The sequence below is a fragment of the Melanaphis sacchari genome, unplaced genomic scaffold (assembly GCF_002803265.2).
Source record: "Melanaphis sacchari strain LSU unplaced genomic scaffold, SCAv2.0 Contig110_pilon_pilon, whole genome shotgun sequence".
Classification (NCBI taxonomy): domain Eukaryota; kingdom Metazoa; phylum Arthropoda; class Insecta; order Hemiptera; family Aphididae; genus Melanaphis; species Melanaphis sacchari.
Window position 1 is genome coordinate 204,002 of NW_020270425.1, and position 27,421 is coordinate 231,422.

At 26.9% G+C, this 27,421-nt stretch overlaps 1 protein-coding gene across 1 annotated transcript in view; it reads right to left on the reverse strand.

Annotated features, from left to right (window-relative positions):
- Window positions 1-22,777: 22,777 nt before the first annotated feature.
- LOC112603750 overlaps window positions 22,778-27,421 on the reverse strand; it is a 105,027-nt gene continuing 100,383 nt past the window's right edge. The window contains exon 75 of the mRNA XM_025352480.1: window positions 22,778-22,980. Coding sequence (XP_025208265.1) covers window positions 22,894-22,980 — 87 coding nt within the window. The 3' untranslated portion in view covers window positions 22,778-22,893. The remainder of the gene's footprint in view (window positions 22,981-27,421) is intronic.

Consider the following 27,421-nt stretch of genomic DNA (forward strand, 5'->3'; position numbering starts at 1 on the left):
AAGCAATGGATTTTTTTTTCTGAAACGTCCTAATATACTAAAACATGGTTATGAAGAAAGTTACAGCGACAAATTATATAAAATGTACTACGTCATGAATTCTATATACCCAATTCGAGCAATCTTTCAGAAACATTTTCTTATTTGTTTTCGACGGAATAGTGGGAAGTGACCCCAAAGCAGCTCTCAAAGTAAACTTATAGCCAAGCACTATTGCCTCATCCCATAATGGTCATTTTTTCTACAGTGACGATTCACTCATACATTTATTGATTTTCTCATATACTTAGTATAAAAGTATTACATATTACAATGTATTGTAGAGGTGCACCGATAATGTATAACACTATCGACCGACACGCGGTTGAGGATCTTTTGTTATAAGACTAATCTTATACTCCATTAAATGTTTATTTAACGTAATGTTTTCTAACTATATCATTTTTTATGTAACATGAGCACGTACCAACGGGAGATAGAAATAAAAATCATTTATGTGTTTCAAGTATGCACTTATCAAGTGAATGTCGAACGGACGTGTTACACCAGAACTTAGTGAGTTTATGTATATGCTTATATATATATATATATATAAAATGTTGGCTGCTGCAATGCTGTTATACTGCTGCTGACAATGTGAAAACTTAAAGCGACGGATCCAGACGATAATATAATTACAATTATTGCGGCGTGCTTAAATGTACATAATATTATAGGCGGTGTTGTCATATGAACGTTATCAAACACGCTTAAGTAAATAAGTAAATAATAAAAAGACTGAAGCGTTCATTAAATAAAAACCGGGGAAGTCGCTTTATTATACAGTATGTGCCGAATGTCCCTTATTATCTAGGAATAAACAAATGGTAAATTATCATTGTATACGTAAAACGATTAGGACTGAAGACTGTCAGCATGTGTATTTTTTAAGGGCGCTTTATCATGTTGTATTAATATTTTTATTAATAAATTAAATTGAACCATTTTTTTCCAAAAACTAATCCTACATGTTATAAAAAATTATTTCATGTTATAATATTACAGATAGTTGTTATTAACTTACAACTTGTAAGTAACTAAGCTTATAAGTTATAAGTCAATACCAACGTACCGTAGAATGGAATTAATATATTCGTGGTATAAATAACTTAAAATTAATCTAAGTATTTTGATGATTAAATTCCTTTGTGCATATAGAATGTAATAATATATTTAATAAAAAAAAAATCAAGTACTCAAAATAAATAGTTTTTGAATTACAAAAAAATATTAATAATTGTTACAGAATATAAATAATAATTATACATTTGATATCCAATGATGTCTGCTCAATTATTTTTAAATTTTAGTTAGAACAACATATGAAAACTCTTGAGTTACATTTTCAAACTTTTCGACAGAACTAATTATTATATTTTTGATAAAAATTTTAAATGTATGATACATTTATCAGGATCTTTATTTATTTTATTTAAAGCTAAAGCAACAAAATTTTTTTTTTTTGAATTTTTAAAACAAAATATTTTGCAAAAATATATTCGACATTTTAAACATTTTTATAAAAATTTAAATTTCAACCTTTTATAGAAAAAAAAAAATGTGTACTAATAATATATTTTTAATATTTTTAGGTTACCTAGTACTAATGTATTAAACCTTATGATAGTTGAGCATAAAGATTTTAATCAAGATTTTAGAATCAACTAAAAATATTCTAAAATGTAATTATTAAGTGACTATAAATAGCTAACAATTAGTCAAATAATTTTGAAAAATTTTTAATAGAAAAAGATTGTTTAAGTAATGAGAAGTGGAATTTATTAAGTTTATATAGATTAATTATTTATTCGAGTTAATATTTTTTGAGTAATTAGCATTTAACAAAAATAATGTTTTAAGATAAATTGCTTTTACCTACTTATACATTTGAACATCCAATGTAGATTTACGCCTAATTATTTTTAAATTCCAATAAAAACAACTTATGAAGCAATTGGTATTACGTTATTTATTTAAAAAAAAAAAAAACTAAAATAGTCAAAAATTTAAAATATCCAAGAAAAGCGCTAGTATAAAATATATTTTATGAAAATGTTAAATATTTTTAGTTATACAACTATAATAATAATTTGAACGAAATCAATTTTGTTGTATAATCAGTAAAAATATTAAAATTAATATTTTTAAATTATTTATCTGTATAATAATCAATTATAATCTTTATTTCTTATAAAATTGTAAGGTGTTTTTTACGACCACATTGACCGAGAAAACTACTGAACCGATTTGGCTGAATTTTTTACTGTTAAACCTGATAGTCTGTTGAAGGTTTTAGTACCACTATTGTTAATAAAAAAATAAAATAAATTAAGAAAAATGGGAATTTTTATGTATATCCAATATTATTATTAAAATTATTGTTTTTAACTATGTTTACCATTTTTTAAACACTTATGTTGTTAAAATTATATGGAATGAAATTTAAAAGTATCTAAATTAATTTAAAGATATTATCTATCTATTGATACCATACATTTATACACACTGTTTTATGGTAGATTTAATTAACTCAAAAGCCAATAATTAAGTTCTTAAAAAATTTTAAAAAAAAACTAATTTTTGGGCCACTTTGCGAGGTCCGTAAGAACTGGCCTTTTTTATGTTCTCATTTTGTGACAACACAATTTTCCATTTTTTTTTTTACACAGTTATTCCAAATACCCTTGAATGTCACCACATTACCTGGTTTTTAATTTTTTTTGTCTAGAGAGGGTGTATTGTTTTTAAATGTTTCAATTTTCTAACGACAGTATTTAACATTTTTCCAATTTGTTTTCAAAAAGGTTATACCAAATACTTAATATCATTAGAAAAATTTCAATACGTTTTCATTAACCATTTTTCATATTTTCCGATTACATTATTAAACGATAAAATTTGAATAAAAACTTCTATATATCATTATAACATTGTCCGAAGGCAAAATAAACAACCAATCACGGACGAAGCCGTGACAGGTTGGCTATCTAAATATAAAATTGAAATAAATATTAATTTGTTGATTAAAAAGAAAAAACTAAAAACTTATAATATGTTTAATATTGTATAAATATAGGCTATATATATATATTATATATATATATATGATATTAGGTTATAACTGTCTTTAAGTTTAACTAATTCATTTTAGTCAAAACAATTCTACATAATATATCATAATTTTAAGTTGCAGATCATACGTGGAATTACCTATTATTTTTTAAGCAGTAGTGACTAGTGATGAGGTATTTATATCTCGCGCAAGTGCATTACATATTTTGTTAAATAAACAGCTTACAAGTAAAAATAGAATACATATTGTATTATAATGTTTTTATATTTTTTTGAATAAAAACAGAAAATCTTTAATTTAAGGAATTATTTCTCTTTTAATATATAAAAAAAAAAAATACTTAATAAGTAAATGGTGAAATTGTTCAGAGACTAAAGGAGTAACCCATCAATCACTCTGGTATTCATTTTTATTTTCCTATTAATGTATACATAGTATGTATTGATTTGTATTTAAAATAGCAAACTATTTATGCAACTACTTGTGTATATTGGGGTAGATAAACTCCTATTATTCCCTGCCCTTTAATAAGCGCTATTGATATAATAATATGCATGGGTGCTAATGAATAAATAACATACATACCTACCTTATCTACGAGTAAAACACATTGACAGTGTATAATATATTATAATATTATGTACGAATAAACAGATAAACAGTTGTGTCAACACGGAGGAGTAAGACGTATGAAGTATTATTATTATAATATGTCTGTCGTAGGGACGACCAGCGTGAAAAATTGGTTCGATCGGGAGAACAGCCCACAGATTGCGAGCAAACCATGCAGAGGATTAAAAACAATTTCGTATGTGCGTCTACATGTCCCGCCGTCCCGCGATAGAATTGGGAACGATACACTAATTAAAATGACATTTAGAATAGCATTATACCATCTGTCTGCGCGTGTCGAATAGGCGCCCGGAAGACGGTACACAGGTACTTAAAAGTGAAAGCTTCTAGGTAAATACACCTGTAATAACAAACAACCTTATTGCTAACACAATATGTAACACCATAATAATAATACAGTAATCGGATACATTTATACATGCTGCAGCAGACACAAGGAGACTCGCGGGCAAAGGGTTCAAACGCGCGTCTCCGCGAATAGTTCAAAATTTCAGAGCGTTTTACATTTTATGATAATAATAATATACTATGTTGTGCGCACATCCATGCATACCGTAATAACAACATCACAGTTTGTATTACTATACCTAGGTGTGTCGCACGCGGGAATAAACAGTAAGTTGTTTACAAAATATACCGCCGTCTTTGTGTTATTAAAGACCGTGCAGGTATGGTATGAGCTAGGTGTATACTTATGAAAAACAAATGAGAATGTTTACTTTTGTGCAATAATCGTGTAAAAATAATACATACACTGACGTTGAAAATTCCTCTTGCCAACAATTTCTAGATTTTAAATCTAGGTATAATTTGTATACATTGATTTTTTTCAATATATTTTTTTATTTTTTTCTGATTAAGGTATATTTAAATCTACTAAAATATTTAAAAATATTTACCTAATGATCTAAATTAAAAATTATTATTGAATGTTTAAAATAAAAAAATACACACACACACACATATATAATATATATATATAAATTATCAATTATATTATTATCAGACATTCAGTAAAAACTAAAAAGATTAAATTGACCAATAATTGATCAAACAAAACAAACACAACTTGGATATTTGATGTACTCGTACGAATAAAGAGAAAATATTATGAAATCTTTACTACTTATCTGTTAAAAAAAAAAAAGATCATGTAGATGTACTATTATAAATATCTTATAGTAATGTGACAAAATAAAATTTATTTTGATTTTAATTTGTTGTTGTATCGCTTAAATATTTTTCAATTTAAACGAAAATTCATATTTTGTAATTATTAATAACAGTAGGATTCCATTAAACGAATAATATTTGATAGACATCGTAATCTCCATGCATCTCTGCCATAGTCTTAATATCTTGTTAATTTTTCCAATTATTATTGTTTCCATGTTTCGTACTCGTTTGCATCACATGTTACACGGCAATATAAATAAATTCTAATCGGTTATAAACAGAAAATTTTAGTAATGACGTCATTCTGAGAAAAACAAATACCAGTCGGTTGTTTATATAATATAAAACGTCTGACTCTGTTAACATTTCATCAGCGCACTTATTACTTAACTCGAAAAAAAAAAAAACGCGAGATAATACGCATGTACCGACGACGTTTATGGCGGAATTAATAACATTAATATGAACGATCTTACGTCCTGCAGTCAAAGGACGCGTGCGGGAAAGATACAAAAATATCCGCGTAACGTATGCAATGAATCGTTCTTCAAATGCGACCATTTAAAGTCACGTCAGCCGACGCACATGGGTGAAAAGCCGTACATGTAGTGACGCGTGCGAAAGAAGGTTCTGCGATAACAGCGCAATCTCACTAAATATTAGAGGATACGCGCGGGCACGAAATTGTATCCGTGTGAAATACGTGGAATGTTGTTTGCCAACAATAATAATTATTATTCACTGTCGTAACGCCTGTGGAGACACGCTAGTGACATAAGTCATTTGCTACATAATTCGGCAATCAGACGGTACACGGGCGGACGTACATGAATTAACAGAGGTTATACTTGTGTTGTGAAATCGCTGCTTGTCTGATAATTCGTTCGTGCAATAGGTTCTCAATAATAAATAATAAATTACTGATCGATTTTTAATGTCTGTAACAACTTTGTTATTATTTTTTTTTTTTTTTTAATTTTCCATTTGAATTGATTATTATTACATCCGTAATAAATTGTGTTTAAAATACACTGTCAAATTGATAGAAGCCTCGAGCCGCCATTCGTTGTCTAAAACTTCAATTTTTCTATATTAATATATTTTATAACTAATTATTGAAATTTTTCCCACTTTCAAAACAATTGCTAAAATATTTCGTACATGCCCTACACAATTGAAACAGAAAATATGTCTTTTGTAATTTGACGAATAAAAGCTGCTTTTACGACCATTATTGTTTCATTCTTTATACGTATATATATGAATAGATATTATTTGGTCTTTATCGTCATGTTTCAATTCAGTAGAGGTTGATGAGTTTTTATTTTTTCGGGTTAGCTCGTTTTACGCCTATTGCAAGTACTTGTTACACGCTTGGATTATCCTAGTACAATTCTTTATTTATGCTTTATTTCTCTTAAATTTATAACGATTTAATTTAGCCATTCTAGTCCAATGTCCGACTGTAGAATAAAAATGGTTTTTAAGTCCTAACATCGTTAAAATATCCATACGGTTGTTGGTTACAAATTCTACTCATGTATATTCCAAAAGTTTGACTCCGGTTTGGGATTAGCGAATTACGTTAAATTGGTCTATATCTAATCTAACCATGAGATATACATATATATATATAAATATATTAAGGTTTATTTAAATTTTCATTAGAGACATTGACAGTCAAATGCAGCTTAAATCAACTTAGTATAATTAATGAAATGTTGAAAAAATTATTGGCTTGACGACAATAGTACGTTAAACCTTTTACTTTTTATCGCGAGGCTCACTCAGCTGTCAATACCCGTAATCTCATTTTGTGTAGTATTCCTATATTTATTATTCAATTCTTAAATCATATTGTCGTGTTCTATATAACTATTTCACGATGATTTGAGATTTCTTTGAGATTTCTTTCAATGGGGATGGCCATCATAAAATTGATCTCTGTTATTATTATTTTACGCGTAGGTACACGTGACACATAGACTGCCGTTCGCGTTCATACTTTACATACAACATACAACTATCGCACATAACAATAAAAAAATTTCTAAAATATAACACCGACATTGTCTCACCAATCATTACCGATTAAAAACAGGCTCAGTTTTAACATTAATAATTGTCGGATGACTTTACAGTAAGCACTTATATTTTACAATATTTTCCCAAACATCTAGGTACACAATATAATAACCAATGTGGTAGATTTATTTATATATTTATATAATATATTATATATAGTATGATTAAAACGAGTCACTTTAACCTCTAAGTATAGATAATGTTACACTTAATGTTCACCTTATCTGTATTATTATACTTGACGTTTTATGCTTAGTTATTTTTACATATGATAGATGTTCGCATAAATTTATAACAGATGAAGATCGAAAAACTGAAATTCTTTAAAAGAAAAATAATTGAGAAAATTGAAAGCATTTTCTGAAAGCATTTGACGGCGACTTTGTGATTTTTATTGTTTATATTATGGTTTTATACAGGATGATTCACTGAACATATTCAATCATATTTTCATTATTTAAGAATACATTTTAAAGAATAATAAATCTTAAATGTATACATTAAAAAGTAAAAACTAATCGTTTGAGTCTTGATTTACAAAAATTAATTTAAAAAAAAAAAATCATTTGCTCAACAATTTACACGAAAAATGTTAGTTCTGAAAAAAGACCTGTACCTACGATGCATATAATCGCTCTGTATAGTATATGGTGTACGTGAATATATCGCTTACCTCCGTGAAAAAATATACAGGTATACATTGTGTGTGAACAACACAATGTAAGTCATACTGAGAGCACACAACAGACATTGTTTTAATTTAAATCGATCATAGAAAAACATACTATTATATATATATTGAAGTTGTTTAAACACAAAAGAATATTAGAATATCAACTCTTTGGGTAACTTTGCATAACGTTATGGAGTTCGAAAGCGCTTTAACTCTATACGATATATTATTATATTGTATTATGTAATAATACGAATTTATTAATTTAAACTTTAAAGTAAAATATTAGATACGAGTTTTGCAGTGTAAACAATTGACCGCGCGCGAAATAAATTCCGCGCAAGTTGTTGCGCGTAGGATTTCGTAAAATATTATGTCGAAAAAATTACCTGTCGCCCGTCGTAGTGTCAACTTCACACACGTCTGCAATCACGTGCAGCGGTAATAATTATCATTCCCACGAACCGCAAACCTATATGGTATAATATTTGCAGCGTATATCAATCTCTCCGATCGATAAGGTGGTTGTTCAGCCGTTTCGAGCTGGTGTATAATATGCGTGTAATACAAAAATATTATGCGTGCGTTACGTAAAATATAGACTGCACGTTGTAGATATACGTTTTGTACGCACACACACACATATATATATATATTATAAATGTATAGTCATATTATACGGGATTATCACAAGTTCCCCATTGCACGCCCAACACACCGTAATCATCGTACGGATAATCTGCGCGGCGGCGCATCATGGATGTGTGCACAATAATCTACTATTACATTATAGTTTGGGGGGGGGGTTGTTAGCATATATACCGCATTGCCGTATAGTGGGTACGTACTCGATGTATAGCTGGAGGATCGTAGTTGTGCGGTGGTTAGGCTACTGACGAGAGAGACGGAAATATGGAATTCAGAGTGCCAGCTATACATACTATTATAATATTACGTGTGTACGTATATATAGGCTTGAGGGAGGCTAAACCACTCGTACACATAATATTCCATCAGTTGTATGTGTAATATATTTTATTATATTTTATCCCACAACATATATATTATTATATAGTTCTGAGTGACAACTGAAAGAGAGGTCGTGCAGCGGGCCGTAGTCCGACTACGCCACGCGAAAAATGTGCGAGAGACGTTTTGAAGAGACGGCGCGACGATCTCACGCCGCACCGCACGTATTATTAACGTATTATTATTATTATTATTATACAATCGCACAATATCGTAGTGGCTCAAACTCGTTATTTCTGCGGAGCGATAGGACGTTTTTTTGCTAAAAAAAAAATAAAAAAAATACGAATCGTTTATGCACTCCACCGGCCTTTACACATCGTATTATAGGCATATATAATATCATTACGAATAACGTAGGATAGGTGACAGACTAGGTTGTCGTGGTCGTTGATTTTAATCGTTATAATATTGTAGGTGGCACGGTGGCTGCATCATCGCGCGCGGTATTGCAAAACAAAAAACTGATTTCCATACAAACGCGTATATAATGCGCGTGGGCAGCACGCGTTTTAACGACGACGTGTGCCAAAACTTTCGTTTTCGGTATACTTATACTGAGTGTATAATATTATATTATACGAGTATGACATGCACCGTACACCGCCGCGGCAGTGAGCTGTCGTAGGTATCTATTTAATATCTATATTGTATATATGGGGGTACGTACCGAAATACGTAGGTACGAGTTTTCCGAAAGACCGAGAGGAAATTACGGTCTGTTATGATCGAACTCGACGTCTCGTTCGCCGGAACCAAACAACCGTAGCCACTAGCCGCATATTATTGTGTTGTCGTAAAAGTTCTAGTCAGCCTCGAGTCCACAATATACCGATATGCACGATATTATTATTATGTCGTTATAACACGCGTAGTCATGGTTAGAATGATATCAATAAAGATGTTATACGCAATACGCAGTGGCCGGCTAACGGTTTGCGTGCGTGATTACTTGTACAGAGAATGCGTACGAGGCATAAACAAAAAAAAAAAACAAACAAATATTTTAAACGTCTAAAATAATAATATATTATCTTAATTATATCTTTAAAGCTCAAAAATTGGCAAAATATATTTTGAAAACTACACGCCGTGTCTATAAACACATTTTGCTGTTTTCTGTTCAGTTTTCAGACGATATTTCAGTTTTAATTCCGTTGTAAAGTTATAAGAATATATTTCCATATATAGACTTATGCAAAAACATTGTATACGAGTGAAAAATAAATAAATATTTCTATAGATTTATGCGTCAAAACCAAAAAATTTTAAATAACAGGTACTGCTATAGTGTACACAGGCCAAATGTCATGGCACATTTACGAGTATTATAGAATACCTACTGTTTTTTTAGCATTATATTTGAATATATGATTACGTATAGTACCTTGTCATAGTATATAATACTACCTTGTATTTGTTTCGTAAACAATAATGTAACTTATCGTTTAATTATTACCATTGGTTCGAATGGTTCGATAAAATATATGGAATAAAATGATTCAGTAGCTATATTTTAACAAATGTAAAAAAATTCGAATGACAATGACGTCGAAGCGTACAAGCAGTTGTGTAATAGCACAATTGCATCGGTCTGATTCATTACTGACGCAGACACTACCTGTCAGCTCTATTATTTAATTTTAATTTTTTTAATTTTTTTTTTTTGTCTCACGAACAAAACAAAATGAAACCAAGTATTTTAATTATTAATAAATTAAATCAATTAAAAACGTCATTAATAAATATTATTTATTAAGTTTTAACATTTATAGCTCCAACTTATAAGTTATAACGAATAATATATTCAACAAATGTAATGCAAGAGTTAATATGTAGAAAAATATCAATTCAATTTAACTAAAAAATATCTTGTTATGTTAATCATTCTTTTTTTTTTATTAATACTTAGGTCACAACACATCATAATACAATATATCCCAAAAGTTCGTTATCACTTATCACACTATCACTTTGATAATTCGTTACATCGAAAATTGGATTCTTTCAATAGTTTTTTTTTCTTTTAAAAAAATGTAGGTTAGTAGGAAAGAAATAGAAAATTCCTTATTGATCATTGTTGAACAGATAGTTGTTACAATATACCTACTAAAGTGTGACGGCTTCGCAGTAATAATTTGGGCAATAAGCCGATATGACACTTTTGAGGCACACTGTATAAGTACCTACAATACTGATTGTGTGAGATTGAAAATATTTAAACAATCATTAACTTTTCGTCGTACACTTCCAAATAGCATTAAGAAAACGACATAATTTTTACAATAATTTTATGATGATGCCTTTACATTATCATAACCGTATCTAATGGCTAGACAACTACATATTATATTATATGTTTGTATTTGTCTGATAACTCTGATAATTAAATGTCATTTAAAACCATTGAATACGTGGTGGCGAATTACCGCGTGATTAAACAAAAACATATTAGACGCATTTTCGACGATGAATTATATTATTATTAGTATTATTTTTCAGACTAATTGAACACATTTGTTATCGCTGATCCCATCGCCGCTTTAATCCGTCGCGTTGAAAGTTTTAACAACAATTATTATTATTTAGCCGCTTTAAAATTATTGCGTGTTATGCTGCCCATCTTCTCGTTCGTATTCCTCGGGAAAATATTGTTAGCCTCCGCCGTATAATACCTTGTCGGCAAACAAACGTTTTTCGCGGGAGACGATCAGCGCGCACGCGACACACACGCGACACACGCCTACACACGCATATACCGCCTACGCGTGTATCGACGATTCTTTTAACTCCGTTTCATTGCTGTGCGTGTAAAACGGCATAGTTGTTGTTTCTGTTATTGTTTTGACGTCAAACGTCGAGTGTGCTGCTTCGATGCAGAAAAATAATAAGACGGTAGAGAGGAGAAAAACGCGCGTGCTAAGCACAGCGTTTACCCGTTCCGACGTCGCCCGACAAACTGGTTTGTACAATTGTGTCAAATATTTAAATCATTATTATCATTATTATTATTGTTATTATTATATGTGTAGTATACGCATAGTGACCGACCGTCATGCACTCGTGCAGTGCTCGTTATTCCACTGTATGTGCCTTTTGGCCGCCGGGATCTTCGGTCCATAAGATTTCTTTCGCGCACACATCTATTGTGCCTACACGTAAAAAATAAATTTTTATTTTTTCGAAGAACTTACTACTAAACTACCGGTCTGATCTTCACCGCACACAACCTATAAAGTGCTCTTATGTAAACTATGTTTTGCGATAATATTGTATTATGCCTTTACAGTCTTACAATACTACATGGCCACCGATCATCGAACGATCACCATGTTTACATGTGCAAAATCACCATCTTGAAAATTTAACGTTTATTATAAATTATCATTGTAAATAGGCAGGCTTGTAACATCTAACATTAAATATAAATTTGATTCTTCAATTCAGTTTTAAATAACAATCATGGTTATAATATAAATTGTTATCGAATATTACGAGAGTCAAACTTTAAGCTGAAAGTTAATAAACGACATAAGCTTTTGGGTAATCCTCTTCAGTTCAATGCTATTGTTAAAATATTTTCAAATGTTTAATGGTGTACGATAATTCGACGCAAGATGAACCGGGCAAACGAAGTATAATCCAAAAATCAAACAAAACGCAACTATCTTGGAAAAAAGATCTGAGAAATTAGTGGCAGGGTGGTGGTTCTTTGAGTGAGTGTAATCGTTTTCACCGAAAAATAAATATCCCATTTTAGATCTTGAGTATATCAATGAATGTATGGATTTCATAATGATGTACAAGTTGTCTGTCATAACTTTTTAAGGTGTTAAAAATGTTTCAATTTTAAAATTAGGAACTTTCATTCGTAAAATAATTATTTTCTTTAAAAAATTTATGTAATAAAATTTTCAAAATGTTTTGACTTTTTTTGAGTTATTTATAGGCATAAGCAATTTAAATTTTTTATCAGCTTTTTTTTTCTATAGAAGGTAATAAATAATTATACGGTAGGTGAAAATTCTTGAAAATTTAATACGAGATCCCATACAAAAGTTATTTTTATATCTTTATAAATAAGTATTAAAAATACTCATAAACAATTTTTTTTTATATGTACTTTAAGTTTTAATTTTAACTAAATTGCTAATTTAAATGATGATATTATAATATGTTAATTATTTCATTGTTATTAAAAAAACATAATTTGTGAGAATTTTTTTAAATTATGAATTTCATTATACGTAGTAAAATTTTTGATTTATTTTAAAAATTATCTTTTTATAGGTATTATGAAACTTTTTTTTCTATTTTATGGTATTTACAGAAAGATGTTATTAAATTTTGTTATATAAGTTAGTATAAAAATATATTATTACAATAATTTAATACTAATAGTATAATAAATGCATTATTTTCCAAAAAAGTTATGTTGACATGCTAAAATTCTAAAAGTAATATAAATTACTTAACTACATTATTAAAAAAAAACATATCACTTGGTAATATAGGCTGATAGACCATTTCCGCTCAGATTGGTTTTTCGAATCCAATGATAGGTTCATACTTAACACATCTATAGACTATAATAGTGACCTACTCGATCCCTAATGTACTGCAGAGTGGTATCCACTTACTTGGTTTTTTTTAATTATAAAATTATTTTCACATTTTTTCAATTTAAGTGATTTAAAAAAAAAATTATAAAAATTTGGGATCCTAATACTTATAAGTTATAACAAATAAAATCATGTCTGCATAATATTTTTAAATAATAAAAACTTAGAAGAATTTTTCATTAAATTGTCAAGCTTATCGAGCTTATTTTTTTATCAATATTTATAAAAAATATTAAAATAATTGAAAATGTCAAATGTCTAAAAATAGTTCAAAAATAATTAAATTATTTTTAAAATTATACCGTGTTTTTAAAAAACGTTTGTTGTCGACCGACGAAAAAAACACATCATTGTAAAATCAATACATTCACCATCTACTCACTCAGTATTTTAAGTTTACATATAATATTATACCTATATAATTAAGTACATTTTGATTTTAATATTCAGATGACTGGCACCTGATTTATTGCTTTGTATATTATTATTTTTATACAGTTGTGTATAAAAATGTTGGATATATTTATGTCTATTTTTAAGTACTTGGACATGAAAAATTATTTTCAAAAATGTAAACCTATGTTTGATATTCCACCATTGTATATTCGATAAAAATATGTTTTTTTTTTTTGTCGTGATACGGTGAAGAAAAAATCCTTAACAAAATAAATACAGTGAAAAAATGTATACAATTTATCGGTAAAAATATCTCTAATCATACATTAGAATATTAGATTTTAGACTTTTGAATTACTGCAGACAATAATTAAAACACAATAAAAATTTCTTGTATTTTATTAAAACGTCCCGTATTCTTTGTACCCTGTAATTCCTTCAAATTATTTTAGGTAACTATAAATCTATGTAAAACATTATATATTATGTTTACTTGTATTTATTTTACCATTACTTGGAAAAAACCGTTTTTGAATTTTTAAAAACCGATTACTGATTTTGTAGTAATTCAACATTTTTTTTTTTTTTTCTGTTAATGATTGTAATTATAATATAATCAATAATTATACATTAATAAGTGGTCGTAAACCATATAAAATTTCAATTAAATATACTTAACAGTATATTATTTACCTAGGTATTTATACTGAAAAAAAGCATAAGTTATTTGTATTTTATACTAAGATAAAAATCTAATTCTGAACAAAATTTATTACCATTGACTTTATTATAGGCAAATAAAATACTATCGCACCTATAATTTTACATGTTGTTATGTGTTTTTAACATTAGGTACATATTATAATGTACATTTATTATCTACCTTTTTGTGTTTATTGCCTATATAATATTATTAAAACTGAGAATTAAAATATATAATATATATTTGGTGTTAACGAGTTGCTTAGTTTCTTGTTATTTTTATAGTCTATTTAAGTAATGGTTTATTACCAGAATAATTTATATGTTATCTTAACTCAAACAAAATGTGTGAATTAATTTTTATCAAAAGTATGAGAGTATTTTAAAAACGTCTCATATTTAAATATATATATACACTATACATATAATGTATATACATAATAATTATACTTACGTTAATATGTTTAAATTTTATTTAAAAAAAAAAAAAACAAATTTCTTTCCTTTTTCTATTTAAAATACAATTTATTGCACATTTTTCGAAATTTCACGTTCTGGACGAGAGGGTGGATGTCCGTGTACAAACACTATAATAATATAAATTCACATACTTTCGTCGGCCCATAGTGGCTGGGTTGCGATCATAACTATAGCCATCAATCATCAGTGTAACATGATACATTTTTGGGGTACCAAACATTTTCATTTCTCTGTCATGTACGAATGATTTGACCATCTCCACGTCATTAGTACAAAATATACCACTGACACACACACATATCACTTTACGCAGAGCGAAAATTCCAATACATCAAAAATACAAACGAAATAATACTGAAGTATACAGTTACATATTATTACACCGCTTACAATACGTATAAAATATTTAACATAACTGCAACGAAAAAAAATGTATACCATTTTTAGAAATAATATTAAGTTATGTAACTTCACAATGAACCATTGAATTTGAACAATTTAATAAATGCTCTTCTGACTCAACTACAACTTTCAACTCAATACGGCCATCGATTTTTTTCGATGAATAGACTGCGCAGAGTAAATTACTTTGTTCTACGTCAAAAAATTAAGTTATAAAAAGCTAAGTTAAAGAATCGTACGTTTCCAGTTTGGACGATAATTTTCGAAGAATTTCAGTCTTTTCAAACAATTCTAAAATTATTTTTATTTGTTGTTTGAAGCACTTTTCATTGAAATCGTAATATGATTTTATATTACTGGAAAATGTACATCAAGAAGACTCTTATCATATTATTGTTACATCAAAAAGTAATTTAACTGCAATAGTTATTACTCGTCTAACTTGATTGGTCGATCCTGCAGATAATCTTCAGGTTGGTGACATAATAGTTATTTTACTGCTATTGCCAGATATATTCTGGATGACAATAATTACAATGTATATTAGGTAGTTTAGGTTTAGATTAACTATGTAAGTTGACTTTAGGCATTGATCTTGAGCTTCGATATTTTCAGGCCTTGGGGGTAAAATCATCACCTCCATTATACATTTTTATAATACGATTAAAAAAAAATTATAGTTTAAATTGAATTTTGCTATAGGGACATAATTGATTTTTAAGACTTAACTAAGTACAAAGTTCAGTAAATCATACAATTTGTCATTTTTTCGAATTAAACTCTACACAATATAATGCGATCAATAATGACCATAAGAGTACCTAAATGATGTAAAAATAACTTGTTAATTATTGAATTTACGATTTTCATGGGGCACGTAAAATACTTATAAATGATTTTAAAATAAAAACAGAAAAATTAAATTTTTTCAGTATATTTAATGTAAAAATTTAATTACAGCATTTCTAGTATCTTATGTGTTTTAAGGTAGAACATTTAACTAGTGGATTTTGTTATTCAATGCTATAAAAACTTAAAATGAGTTGAGAACTATAATCTTAAGTAAATAATGGAAAGTTACAGTTTAAATACAATAGCTTCAATGTAATATTAAAGCTGATTTTAATAATGGACTACCTATATTATCAATCATTTTTTTCTTTGCAAAACCTTGAAAAAATGTTTAGCTTAAAACCAATTATTAAAAATATTTGATACACTAATATTTCATATTTTTTTAATTATCTTATTATTTTCTTTACTTAATAAATGTATGTCAGCAAAATAATATAGTACTTGACAAATTTGATATATATGTAAAACTAATGTGCTAAGATTGATAAAATATAAAAGTAGCAGGCTTATTTTTAATCTTAGTGAGTACTGAGTAATATTCTGTCCTTTCTAAAATTAATTATAAATAAAAAAAAAGACCGCACACTGTAGTAATACATTTTCCGATAAATTCTTCGTTCCGTTAAATGTTATTATAAAAATATGAATTACGTCTTTGATGAAAGTAATAAGAACTACAAACATAGGAAATTATTTCAAGTATCTTAACTTAAATAAAATCTTCAATCTTCAAACGTCGAAAATGACCTACACACCGATAGACTTGGTAAATATCAAAAGAACTTTTCCGAACTTTAAAACTTTATTAGCAGATAACCGATAAAACACCACGTTCAATACTCATAATTTGAAAATGATATTATTATTGCAATGTAAATATTTAATACTCACTTATTTTGTAAATTGTACGTCGGGTATTTTTTAAAGCTTTTTTTAAAAATTGTTTTATATTCATAAATGTAAAATATGATTATTTTCTAGATTAAATCATGATACAACAACACGTAACAGTTTAAAAAGTACATTTCCAATGTTGACAATTTTTTAATTTTAATATTTGTATAGAAATATATACTTGTTTATTTGTTTAATTGTATAATACTTTAAGCAATACATATTATTAAATTTATATGTATATATATATATATATATATATATATTGAATTAACTTTTTATAACGAATATATAAGAAACTTTTTTATAATTTTGATTTGAATTAACATTTTTTAGAACTTATATTTAATAATGATATCTTTCGTAGGTCATACAATATGCGTATTATTTTTAAGCTCATTTCTGTACTTATAGAAACATTTAAATTCAATTTTTATATTATTACTCATGATATGGTATGTAAATAATACAATAGTATTAATAAAAATTATTAGAAACACTTTATGTGGTACACAAGTTTTTATTGATATTGTCTTTAATGGGGTGAATAATAGACAGGACACTTATAAAATGATTTTTTTAATAACTGTGGCAGACGCGGAGTGAAAAAATAATTCAGGCCACGAAAATAATTTTTCTCTAGACCATTTAATATTTATATCTTTTGAGTAGAAACTTTATTTTATTTATGTATATAATACATTTTGTATTTAAAATTTATTGCATAGGTGATGCATACGTATTTTATTGATTAAACTATAAAAAAAAAAAAATTAAATCTAAAATAGGTAACCAAAATGTAATAATCTTAAAATGTTTTTACATAATATAATCGGTTTTAAATGATAAATCATCATGACCAGAGATAGTTTCAATATCCGTTAAAAGTTTAGGTAAATTTCTTTTGCAATAATGTAAAACTAATTTTATACATTGTTTTTCACTTAGCATCAATAACTTTTTACTTTTTTCTTCCTCTCTTTCAGCTCCACCTTTCTTTTTCTTATTATCACTCATTTTGAGGAAAACCGGAAAATATCCTGTATTCTATTAAATAGAATAAATAGATATTCTGATGACAAAACAATGGGAAAATGTATATTTGACTCGATATTCGCGAGGCGATAAAGTATTATTGTGTTTTAGAGCTTCGGCGAAAGTTATGAAAATAGATAGTGAGCACTCTATTAACGTGGGTATATCATATTATATACTTGCGTATATACTATGTACGGGTCACGGCAAATTCATATTGAATAGCCATCGCTTATCAGAATTCAAAATATCAAAAATTGTTAATATGATTTCGATTTCGTGTACAGTTAAACATACTTCTCACATAACTCTACACCATTTTCATGTTTTTTTCCATCTACACTCTTCAGACCAACGGGCTATATCTACAAACATATTTATACCTAACTTAACGAGACATATATTTCGTGTAAAATATATCAGTAATTTATTTTTCTCGTATTATTACGTATTATATTATTATGGTATCGATGAACCCAACTTTACTGATCGTCATTATGCAATATTATTCTAGTTTCATATTCTACAGTATATTGATGATATATTATATTTATGCAAGTACCAGTATGAGTGTTCAGTTATATGATTAAATTGAGTAATAATTTTGGTTTAAATTATTCCGAAAGTGCAATTAGGCGAACAAATCATTTTTACACCGTAAATTCTATTAAATAATAGTTTTCGAAATATGAAATCATTACGCCGTTGCTCGTTTATAACACTGCTGCAACCGCAATGCACGACCCCGTCAAACTTGAACATCATTATATTAATATATATAGAATATTGATCAACGAAATTTAAACATTTTTTTTTTTCCGAGACCCGAGAAAAGCCATGTCTAGACAAAATTAATGAAATACTGAGTTCAACGAAAAAAAATCGTATTTATTCAATTGAAATAAATAAAAACAAAAATATTATTTCTATTCTATCGACATGATTTAGAAATGTATGAGGTTTTATCAAAATTAATAACATTTTCAGTTCTACGAATTAACTCTGTGTTTATACAACATAATTATCAAGATAAACAGCACTCTAGAAAATATTATACGAATACATTGGGGAAGTCAATACAATTTCAAATTCATATGAAAAACATTATTTTTTTTATTTTATTTTTTTTTTTTTAACAATCAAAATAATATATAAAGAAAACTTAAATATAGTAATTGTATTGGTTTTAGTGCTTTATAAATTATAGTTGTGTACTTTTTTTTTTTTTTTTAATTTGCAAGCTATTTCGTAATTATAATTCATATAATTTTCAATTTTGATATTATCATGGATTTAAAAAAAAAAATGTTCCTCATAAGTTTTTGTTAGATAAATTAAAAATTACCAAACGCACACATTACACACTACACATATTCAATTGATATATTTATTTGTTTTTTTAAGCGTTTGAAGTTCATGTTATGATGGATATATTATTATTATTGGATATTTGAACGGAAAATTATAATTTTGTTTCTTCATACATTTTAGTTATTTTCCAGTAGGTAGGTAATTTAAAAAAAAAATCTAATCATAGAGACTTTAAATTTTTCTTTATTATTGTTGCTATGTACATTTATTATTCTCTAAATATACAATGATATTTTCTCGACTGATTTATACGATGTATCGTAATTGATTTAAATATTTATGTGATATTTTTGGAAAATAAGTTTAATCTGTTGAATTTATAAAATAATAATAATAATAATAATGAAATAATGTAAAATATTATTAAGTTATCCTATTAGCAATGAATACTGATACATCTGTCACAGAACTCTTCTATAAATTTATTTATCAAACTTAACACACTTTTTACAGTGACATTTCAAAGACGATATAAATGCATTTCCAACTAAATGAACAGCAGATATTGAGTTCTACAAATGTTCATTATTGTACTATTAATATTATTATATTTGATTTTATTGCAATACAGAGATACACTGCTGCAGCATTAACATAAAATAATTTAATAATTATATACTCTTTGAACTTGAGTTACTTCAATCGCACCGTTATAATATAACTGTAATTATTTTTTCTGATGATAAAAAGTGTGAAATACGAAATACTGAAAAATATTTCATATTCATCGTATATTTTTTTCATATCATTGTAAATGATAATATTATTTTGCTATACTTTAAATACCCTAGTCCTAGATCTAAATAAATAATCATATAACAATTTTATTATTCAGAATTATTGATAATGACGTGTTCAATTTAAAAAAATTCCACCGTTGCTTTAACAAAATCTATAGAATATACATTTATATTTTAATTCCTTTATACTTAAAAATCCACCCAGCTATAATATCCACAAATTAAATAATTCCTTAGGTAACCGATTTATAATTATCAAATTGCTTCTTTAAATCAACTTTTAAACCTATTAATTGATTTTAAGTTAAAGTTCATCAATATGTTACAATGACTTTTCTTAACTTTAAAATTCTTTAATAAAAGTATGCAATTATTAGTGAATTTTTCTTAACCAAAAAAGCTTTAACAGACGAATATCGAAAAAGAACAAAAACAATAAAATAAAAAAATTTTTTGCTATCGAAGAACTTTATTAGAATAGAAAACATTAACTTTCAACATACGATTTTTGTTCTCGATAGAAGAATAATGGTCATATATTTTTTTTTTCTACGTATTCAGAGTCATTAATTTGAAGGTGTAAAGAAGTTCCTAAAAACTTTAATAATGACATATTTATTAGAAGTTGAGAATACCTGAGCCGATATTTTTGGCATATATTTATTTGCAAACCAACACATTATTAATATTGTGTAAATTTTTGATTTTGCAATGACCAAAAAAGTATATAACCATATATAACTGTACTTCATTCTTCGCTACATCTGTTACACGCACATTACATCAATTATTTGAAAACAACTTTATTACTTAAATCAAATACTCAAATACAATGTCATATTGAGTATATAATAAACTCATTATACTCAGTACTAATATATTGCATAATGTAATGATGTAAAAACTTGTAGCCGTGAAATTTCAGCGGGGAGTTACTAAAAATTAATTTTAATTAAGAATATTTAAAATAATTTATGTATTGTATGGGGGAGTTCACGTAATATTGATCATAAAATATTAGAGCTAGTAGTACAAAATAGGTTACCTAACACTGTCATGATAATATAATATGAACATACTTGACTGATAATATGACCTATAGTCACATTGATTAAATCATTTACTTTAAACATAATAAGTGTAGTATAAAAGATTATAGTGTTCAAATGATTTTTTTGTCGAGTTATGTTTTAGTTTTTTGAATATAATAGAATTATTACACTTGTTCCAAACTCTTTGAAACAACGAATAAGGTGAGACTCAAAAGTGTAAAGAACTCAATGCGTTATGAACGAACTACCATTATGTATTTTACGCTGTGAAACGCAGGACCAGAGGAAACCGGTGTTTTATCACATAGGTTAAAAATTTGGGATTTTTATTTCAAAACTAATATAGCAGCCCTTGAATATGAATCCATTTGAATTTGTATATAGTTATAATAGTATAAATGATATAATGTTAAAAATGTTTGAAATAATTTAGTATCGTTGGTATAAATGAATTATCAACGAAAATCAGGGGGACATGGGGATGCTTATTGCTTAGTCCCCTCAATAGCTCCAAAAAACGAATAAAAAAATAATCGTAATCCTTTAATCTTTGTATACGTATAAACATATTCTAAAATAATATTAGTAAAAAAATGTTCTATAAAATATTCATGCTGCTTATTACCAAGAAAATATTTTGATCGAAAATCTAGATTTTTTCATGAACTAATTATGTGAATGGTAACCAATTTTCTTTATTTTTTAAAAAAAAATATTGAAATCAAACGAAAAGCTTATTTCTGTTGCATAGTAGGTTTGAATTCAATAAAACGCTATACATCATTGTATATAAAGTATGATTCTGAGTGAAGAAGACGGAGTGTTTGAACGCTTATCAAATAAAACTGCGAACGTCATGACTTTTCGATATCAATAAATTGCTTTATGATTGACTTACGAGAAATATATTGTATGTCATATTTAAGTCTTAGATACTTAAATTAAATATTAAATATTAAATTAATAGTAGGTACCTATACCGTAGCTTTAGGTAATGATTATGAGTTTAAGACTAGTGAAAATATTAAACAATACAAACATTATGAACAGGGCAGCTAAAATATCTTTTATATTATAAATAATTTTATAAGTATACCTATTTTAAATATTGTGTTGGATCAACATCGTAGACCGTAGTTGCCAATGAGTAGGTAGAATCCTATACAATTTACAAGTATATAATATTCAAGTCCTATTAATTATTAACGATTCACTATTTTAATCGTTTAGGAGATTTAGTAACATAATATATATATATATATAACGTATATTATATTTCTTACCGGCTGAACTATTTTATATATCACCTATTTAAACGTATGCTACAATATAGGTACGTCATAATGTGAAGACATTTAATATAAAACGTGATTTTATGGGATAAAGATAATATCAACATTAATAATTTAACAATAAAGTATAGCGATCAATAATAATTTATTAACGAGTGAAATGCGAAACGACAAAAGAAAAAAAAATGTAAAATATACAATAAAATGTATAATAATATAATAGTTAGAGTAATAATATGATGAAAATATAATATTGGAAATATTTAGAGAGTAACGCATTTCACGTGATATATACATAATTATAGTAATAATAATATAAATAGTTGCATACGGCGTGTTGGCGGTTAATTAATGTTGTGATTGTCGTTGTAGAATCCGTCGCCAGATTCGTATGATAAAACATTTGGCGGAATGAAATCGTCGTTGAAACCCTGTAAAAAAAAAAAAAATAATACACACACACATATTAAAATATTGTAACAGGTGTAATCATTGTTTAAAATAACCCCTCCCCCGCCGCCTTTTGTGATTATAATACAGTATTAAAAAGGAAAACTTTGATTATACCTATACAATACATACTTATTGTATCATTGGAAGGCGAGATTCAATAGTTACAAACTACAAAGTGAAATTATAAGAAATTAAAAAATTTTCACCTATCAGCTTTTTAGTTATATTGCCATTGTATTCGGAATTTTCTCCTTTTATCATATCCGTAGTTTGTGTAGTGAACGGATATGATAGTTCACTACACAAACTACGGTAGAACCCACCCGCGATGGATAGGATGATGCGTCTTGGCAATGACCGCCCGAACTTATTCTAGCAACTATATTATAATATTATTGATATTTCTACTCAGCACCTGTGTGTTTAATTTCCATTATAGTAGTATCTTACTATACTAAAATATAAAATTTTAAAGTTGGGAAGTTGGGTTTGTGTAACCACTCACTTACATTATTTATTATTATTATTATTATTATTTTTTTTTTTTGTGAATTATATTGGTTTCTAATATATAGTTGGTGTTTTAATAAATAATTTCAGTTAATTTTTTGTTCGGCCGGTTTATATAGTACTGCTTTTGGTTAGTTGATTAGCGTTGTCCTCATCGTTAGTTTAATGTTTATCTGCAGTTTAATTATGAATTGAATTTAATATTTTAGTGCATGCTTCCCGTTAACTATTTGATGTGTACTTTAATATAATCCCGTTGTACTGTATATGTACGCTACATGCAGGATATCAACAGAAGGTTAGCAAAGTAAACCTTTAGTCCTATCTCCTAAATCCTGGAATCCAAAGAGGCCCGTGCAAAATGTATAAATAAATAATAAATTGTACATCACTATAGAAAAAAAATATGTATTATATTATATAAAAATGTATTATTATAATTATTAGTTGTTAATAAGAGACAAATTTATTGTATTTTTTAGATTATTATTGTTTACATATACTTCGTCAAACCACGATTACTTCATTACATCTGTATATTTATAAATGTAGGCTTCAATTTATTTTTAGTTGGTATACTGGAGTCAAAAATTGAATGTAAGAGATATTATTACACGTTATATATTTAAATCGATTAGCATTCTAGATTACGATTGATTTTTTTCAGACTACCTATTTGTATAAATTTGTGTATAGTTTTAGTATTGTTATTTAAAAATAATTTTTAACAAGCTGTAAACAATATAAAAATATAATTTTCTTGCTTTCTTTATTTTAACTAAATTAAGATTATGTGTTTATTTTAATACTAATATATTATTAATTTAAACTCTCAAATTAACATTTTTTTTATAAAATTGATAAATTTCCACTAATTTTAATAATTTCTACAACTTTGGTCTGTAACACAACAAGAAAAAAATTTTCGTTCAAAAATACTGCAGTTATACCTATTTTTATGATGTACATTATTACATGTTGTTTTGTGTGTAGGCAAAAAGTCCTAGTTAGATTTTACATTCTTATATCTAAAATAAAACGTTTCATGTTGTTATCGTAATTTTCGTAAACATTTAAAATTATATCGATAACAGTATTTTGTAAATAATATTTAATTTTCAACTACGATAATCTATCGCTAAGAGTAATTCGAAACATAGTGGAAAAAAATTAAAAATTAGCTGATTATGTCGAAAACTGTAGTTTATAATATAATAATATTATTGTCGATTATAATAGTTATAGAACCGACACCGTCTCTACAGTGCTCCATTCTCGTGGAACACTGCCTACACCTTCCTACTCCTTCTTTTAGTCCTTGTTCTTTTTCGTCTCAATCATGTCACACGTCTGCAGTATTGTAATATTCGTGTAACTTAATACTATTATATTATCACGGTGTTAAAACAATGACAATCACACTGTTATTGTGACGTTCTATGTCGTGTAATGACGATTATATTTTTATATACATACGCACTCGCACGCATACAAACAAACACACACTTGTCTTTGACATAATATAATAATAATAATAAAGTAATAATAAAAAAATTGTTATGCAACCGGTCGAGCGTGTGTGTGAGTGCTGTGATCGCGCGTCGAAAAAAAACTTCCCGGACGAACGAGATACTTGCAGCAGATACTATAATAATATTGAGTGTAGATACTAGGTACCACCAGGAAGGTAGGAAATCTGTTACTGTAACATTATATTTTTATATTATGGTATTCGCCTTGAAAATAATTAAAAATATAATATCGTAATAGTCGCAGTATATATAGGTACTCCCGGTACTCGCGTATAGGTAGTAGTTGGTAGTGAACGTATACAATATTTTACGAGTCGGCTACCGGTTTATTCTTGTCAATATAATAATAATATACGGTTAAGTCCATTCAAGCAATTAAGTTTATGATTTCCAAAAGTTTTTATTTATTTTTTTTTATTTTAAATATTATAAGTCTGGTGTTTTCAAAACAAAATTTTCAAAAAAAAACTGTTATATATATATTTTATTTTTCACGTTTCTGAACGATAAAAGCAGATTTTCACTTTCATTTTCCTAAGCAGAAAATTTGTCTGAGTACGGGGATATATAAAACTGTTTTGAATTTCAAATAAATAGTTAATTATAAGTATTCAAAGTTTAAATGAATAGAGTAGAAACCAACAAATTGCGAAGCTCTACAGTTTAAATATTAATATAACTCATTAACTGCCTTTCTTTTTGACTTGTAAGTATTGAAATACTTAGAAAAATATTCTACTTTAGATTATGAGTTTAAAAATGTATGTTGTAATTCAAAAAAAAAATTGATAAGTTAAAAAAGTAATAACCATGAAAAAATATTATTTTTTTCAAAAATATCTTGTAAATGTGTCAGAATATTATGTAAAAAAATAACTTAAGAAAATGTAAAGCTTCGAAATAGTGAATACAGTAAATTAGTAACAGATCAGTAGTATATGCATTACATATATATACATTTTATCACACTTGTTTAGCCCATGCACAGCGGCGACAGTGACTGCACGTGTTTCAGTTGCTATGCGGAAAGAAATTATTATTATACACAAATATACATATACATTATTAATTAGCTATTCATATAAAGAATATTTTTCAAAAAAATGTATTTTAGTATTTAATAATAATATAATTTTAATATATTAAAATATTATTATTAATAATTTAATTTTGATTTGCCATCGCAACCGATTTTTCACTATAATAGTGGCTCGTTTGCAGAAAAATTGATTTTTATTAGGCAGTGGCTGGATATTATCTCACTGAAAATATTATAGTAAAGTTTCAGTTACAAGTATTTAGAATTTTAATAAACGTAGTAGCAAGGTATAGGGACGATCTTAAATATTTCGGACAAGTATTCTAGTCTTACAAATTAAAATAATTAAAACTAATGAACTATTATTGTTCAAAATTTTATATTTTTAAAATTCTAATACTCTTATAAGTAACAAGAATATTCATGGTTGATTTTTCGGACATTTTGTTAGGAGGTCAGTATTTAATGTATTTAATAGGTCATTGACTTCGAATAATATTGTAAATATGCTAGTATTAATAATACACGATATTTTTATAAGAACTCACACGGAATCTAGTTTAATACAACTTGTATAAATAAGTAAGGTTTTTGAGTCTTTAGTAAAATCAATATAGCCGAACATGACTTCTTATAGTGTTTAGTGTATACTATAACTTTACAAGAAAATTCATCAAATATGCTCACATCTTTTTAGGTATTCGTTTAATAAATAAATATGTATTTATTCAAATTTTAATTTTTGGAATTTTCAAGCATATTTAAATATTTTTTTTTAAATGGTTTAATTTTTTAGCCCTTATGGATGATAGATTTTTATTTATTTTTTTAAAAAGAACCACTATTTTTATTAGAATTTTTTTTTTTTTAAATACTACTAGTTTTTGTATTATTAAATTTTTCCTATTATTATACATTAAATATTAATAAGGTATAGTATTTTGGGGCGTATGTATTCTAGATCAAAAAATGTAAAAAAAAAAATGAATTTTCTAATATTTTATCGCATAAAAATAATTTTGGTCAACACCTTGTATGGTATACATATAAATAATTATTTAATTTTTTTTATGCTATTTTTCTAATAAATTTATTCAAGAAAACATAATACATTGTTATTTAATTTTTGAATTCGCTACTCATTTGCTAAAAGCAGGGGTGTTATTGAAAACCCACGCAGTATTAGATTATCGGGGGCTTATGTAATCCGTCAATTTTCCATGAACGGACTTCTCTAACAACGACATGACGTTTGTTATCGCTAATAATGATTAATGTAATTTTACTTTGATGCGTAATATTATTAATATATAATTTATATTATAATATGTACAATAA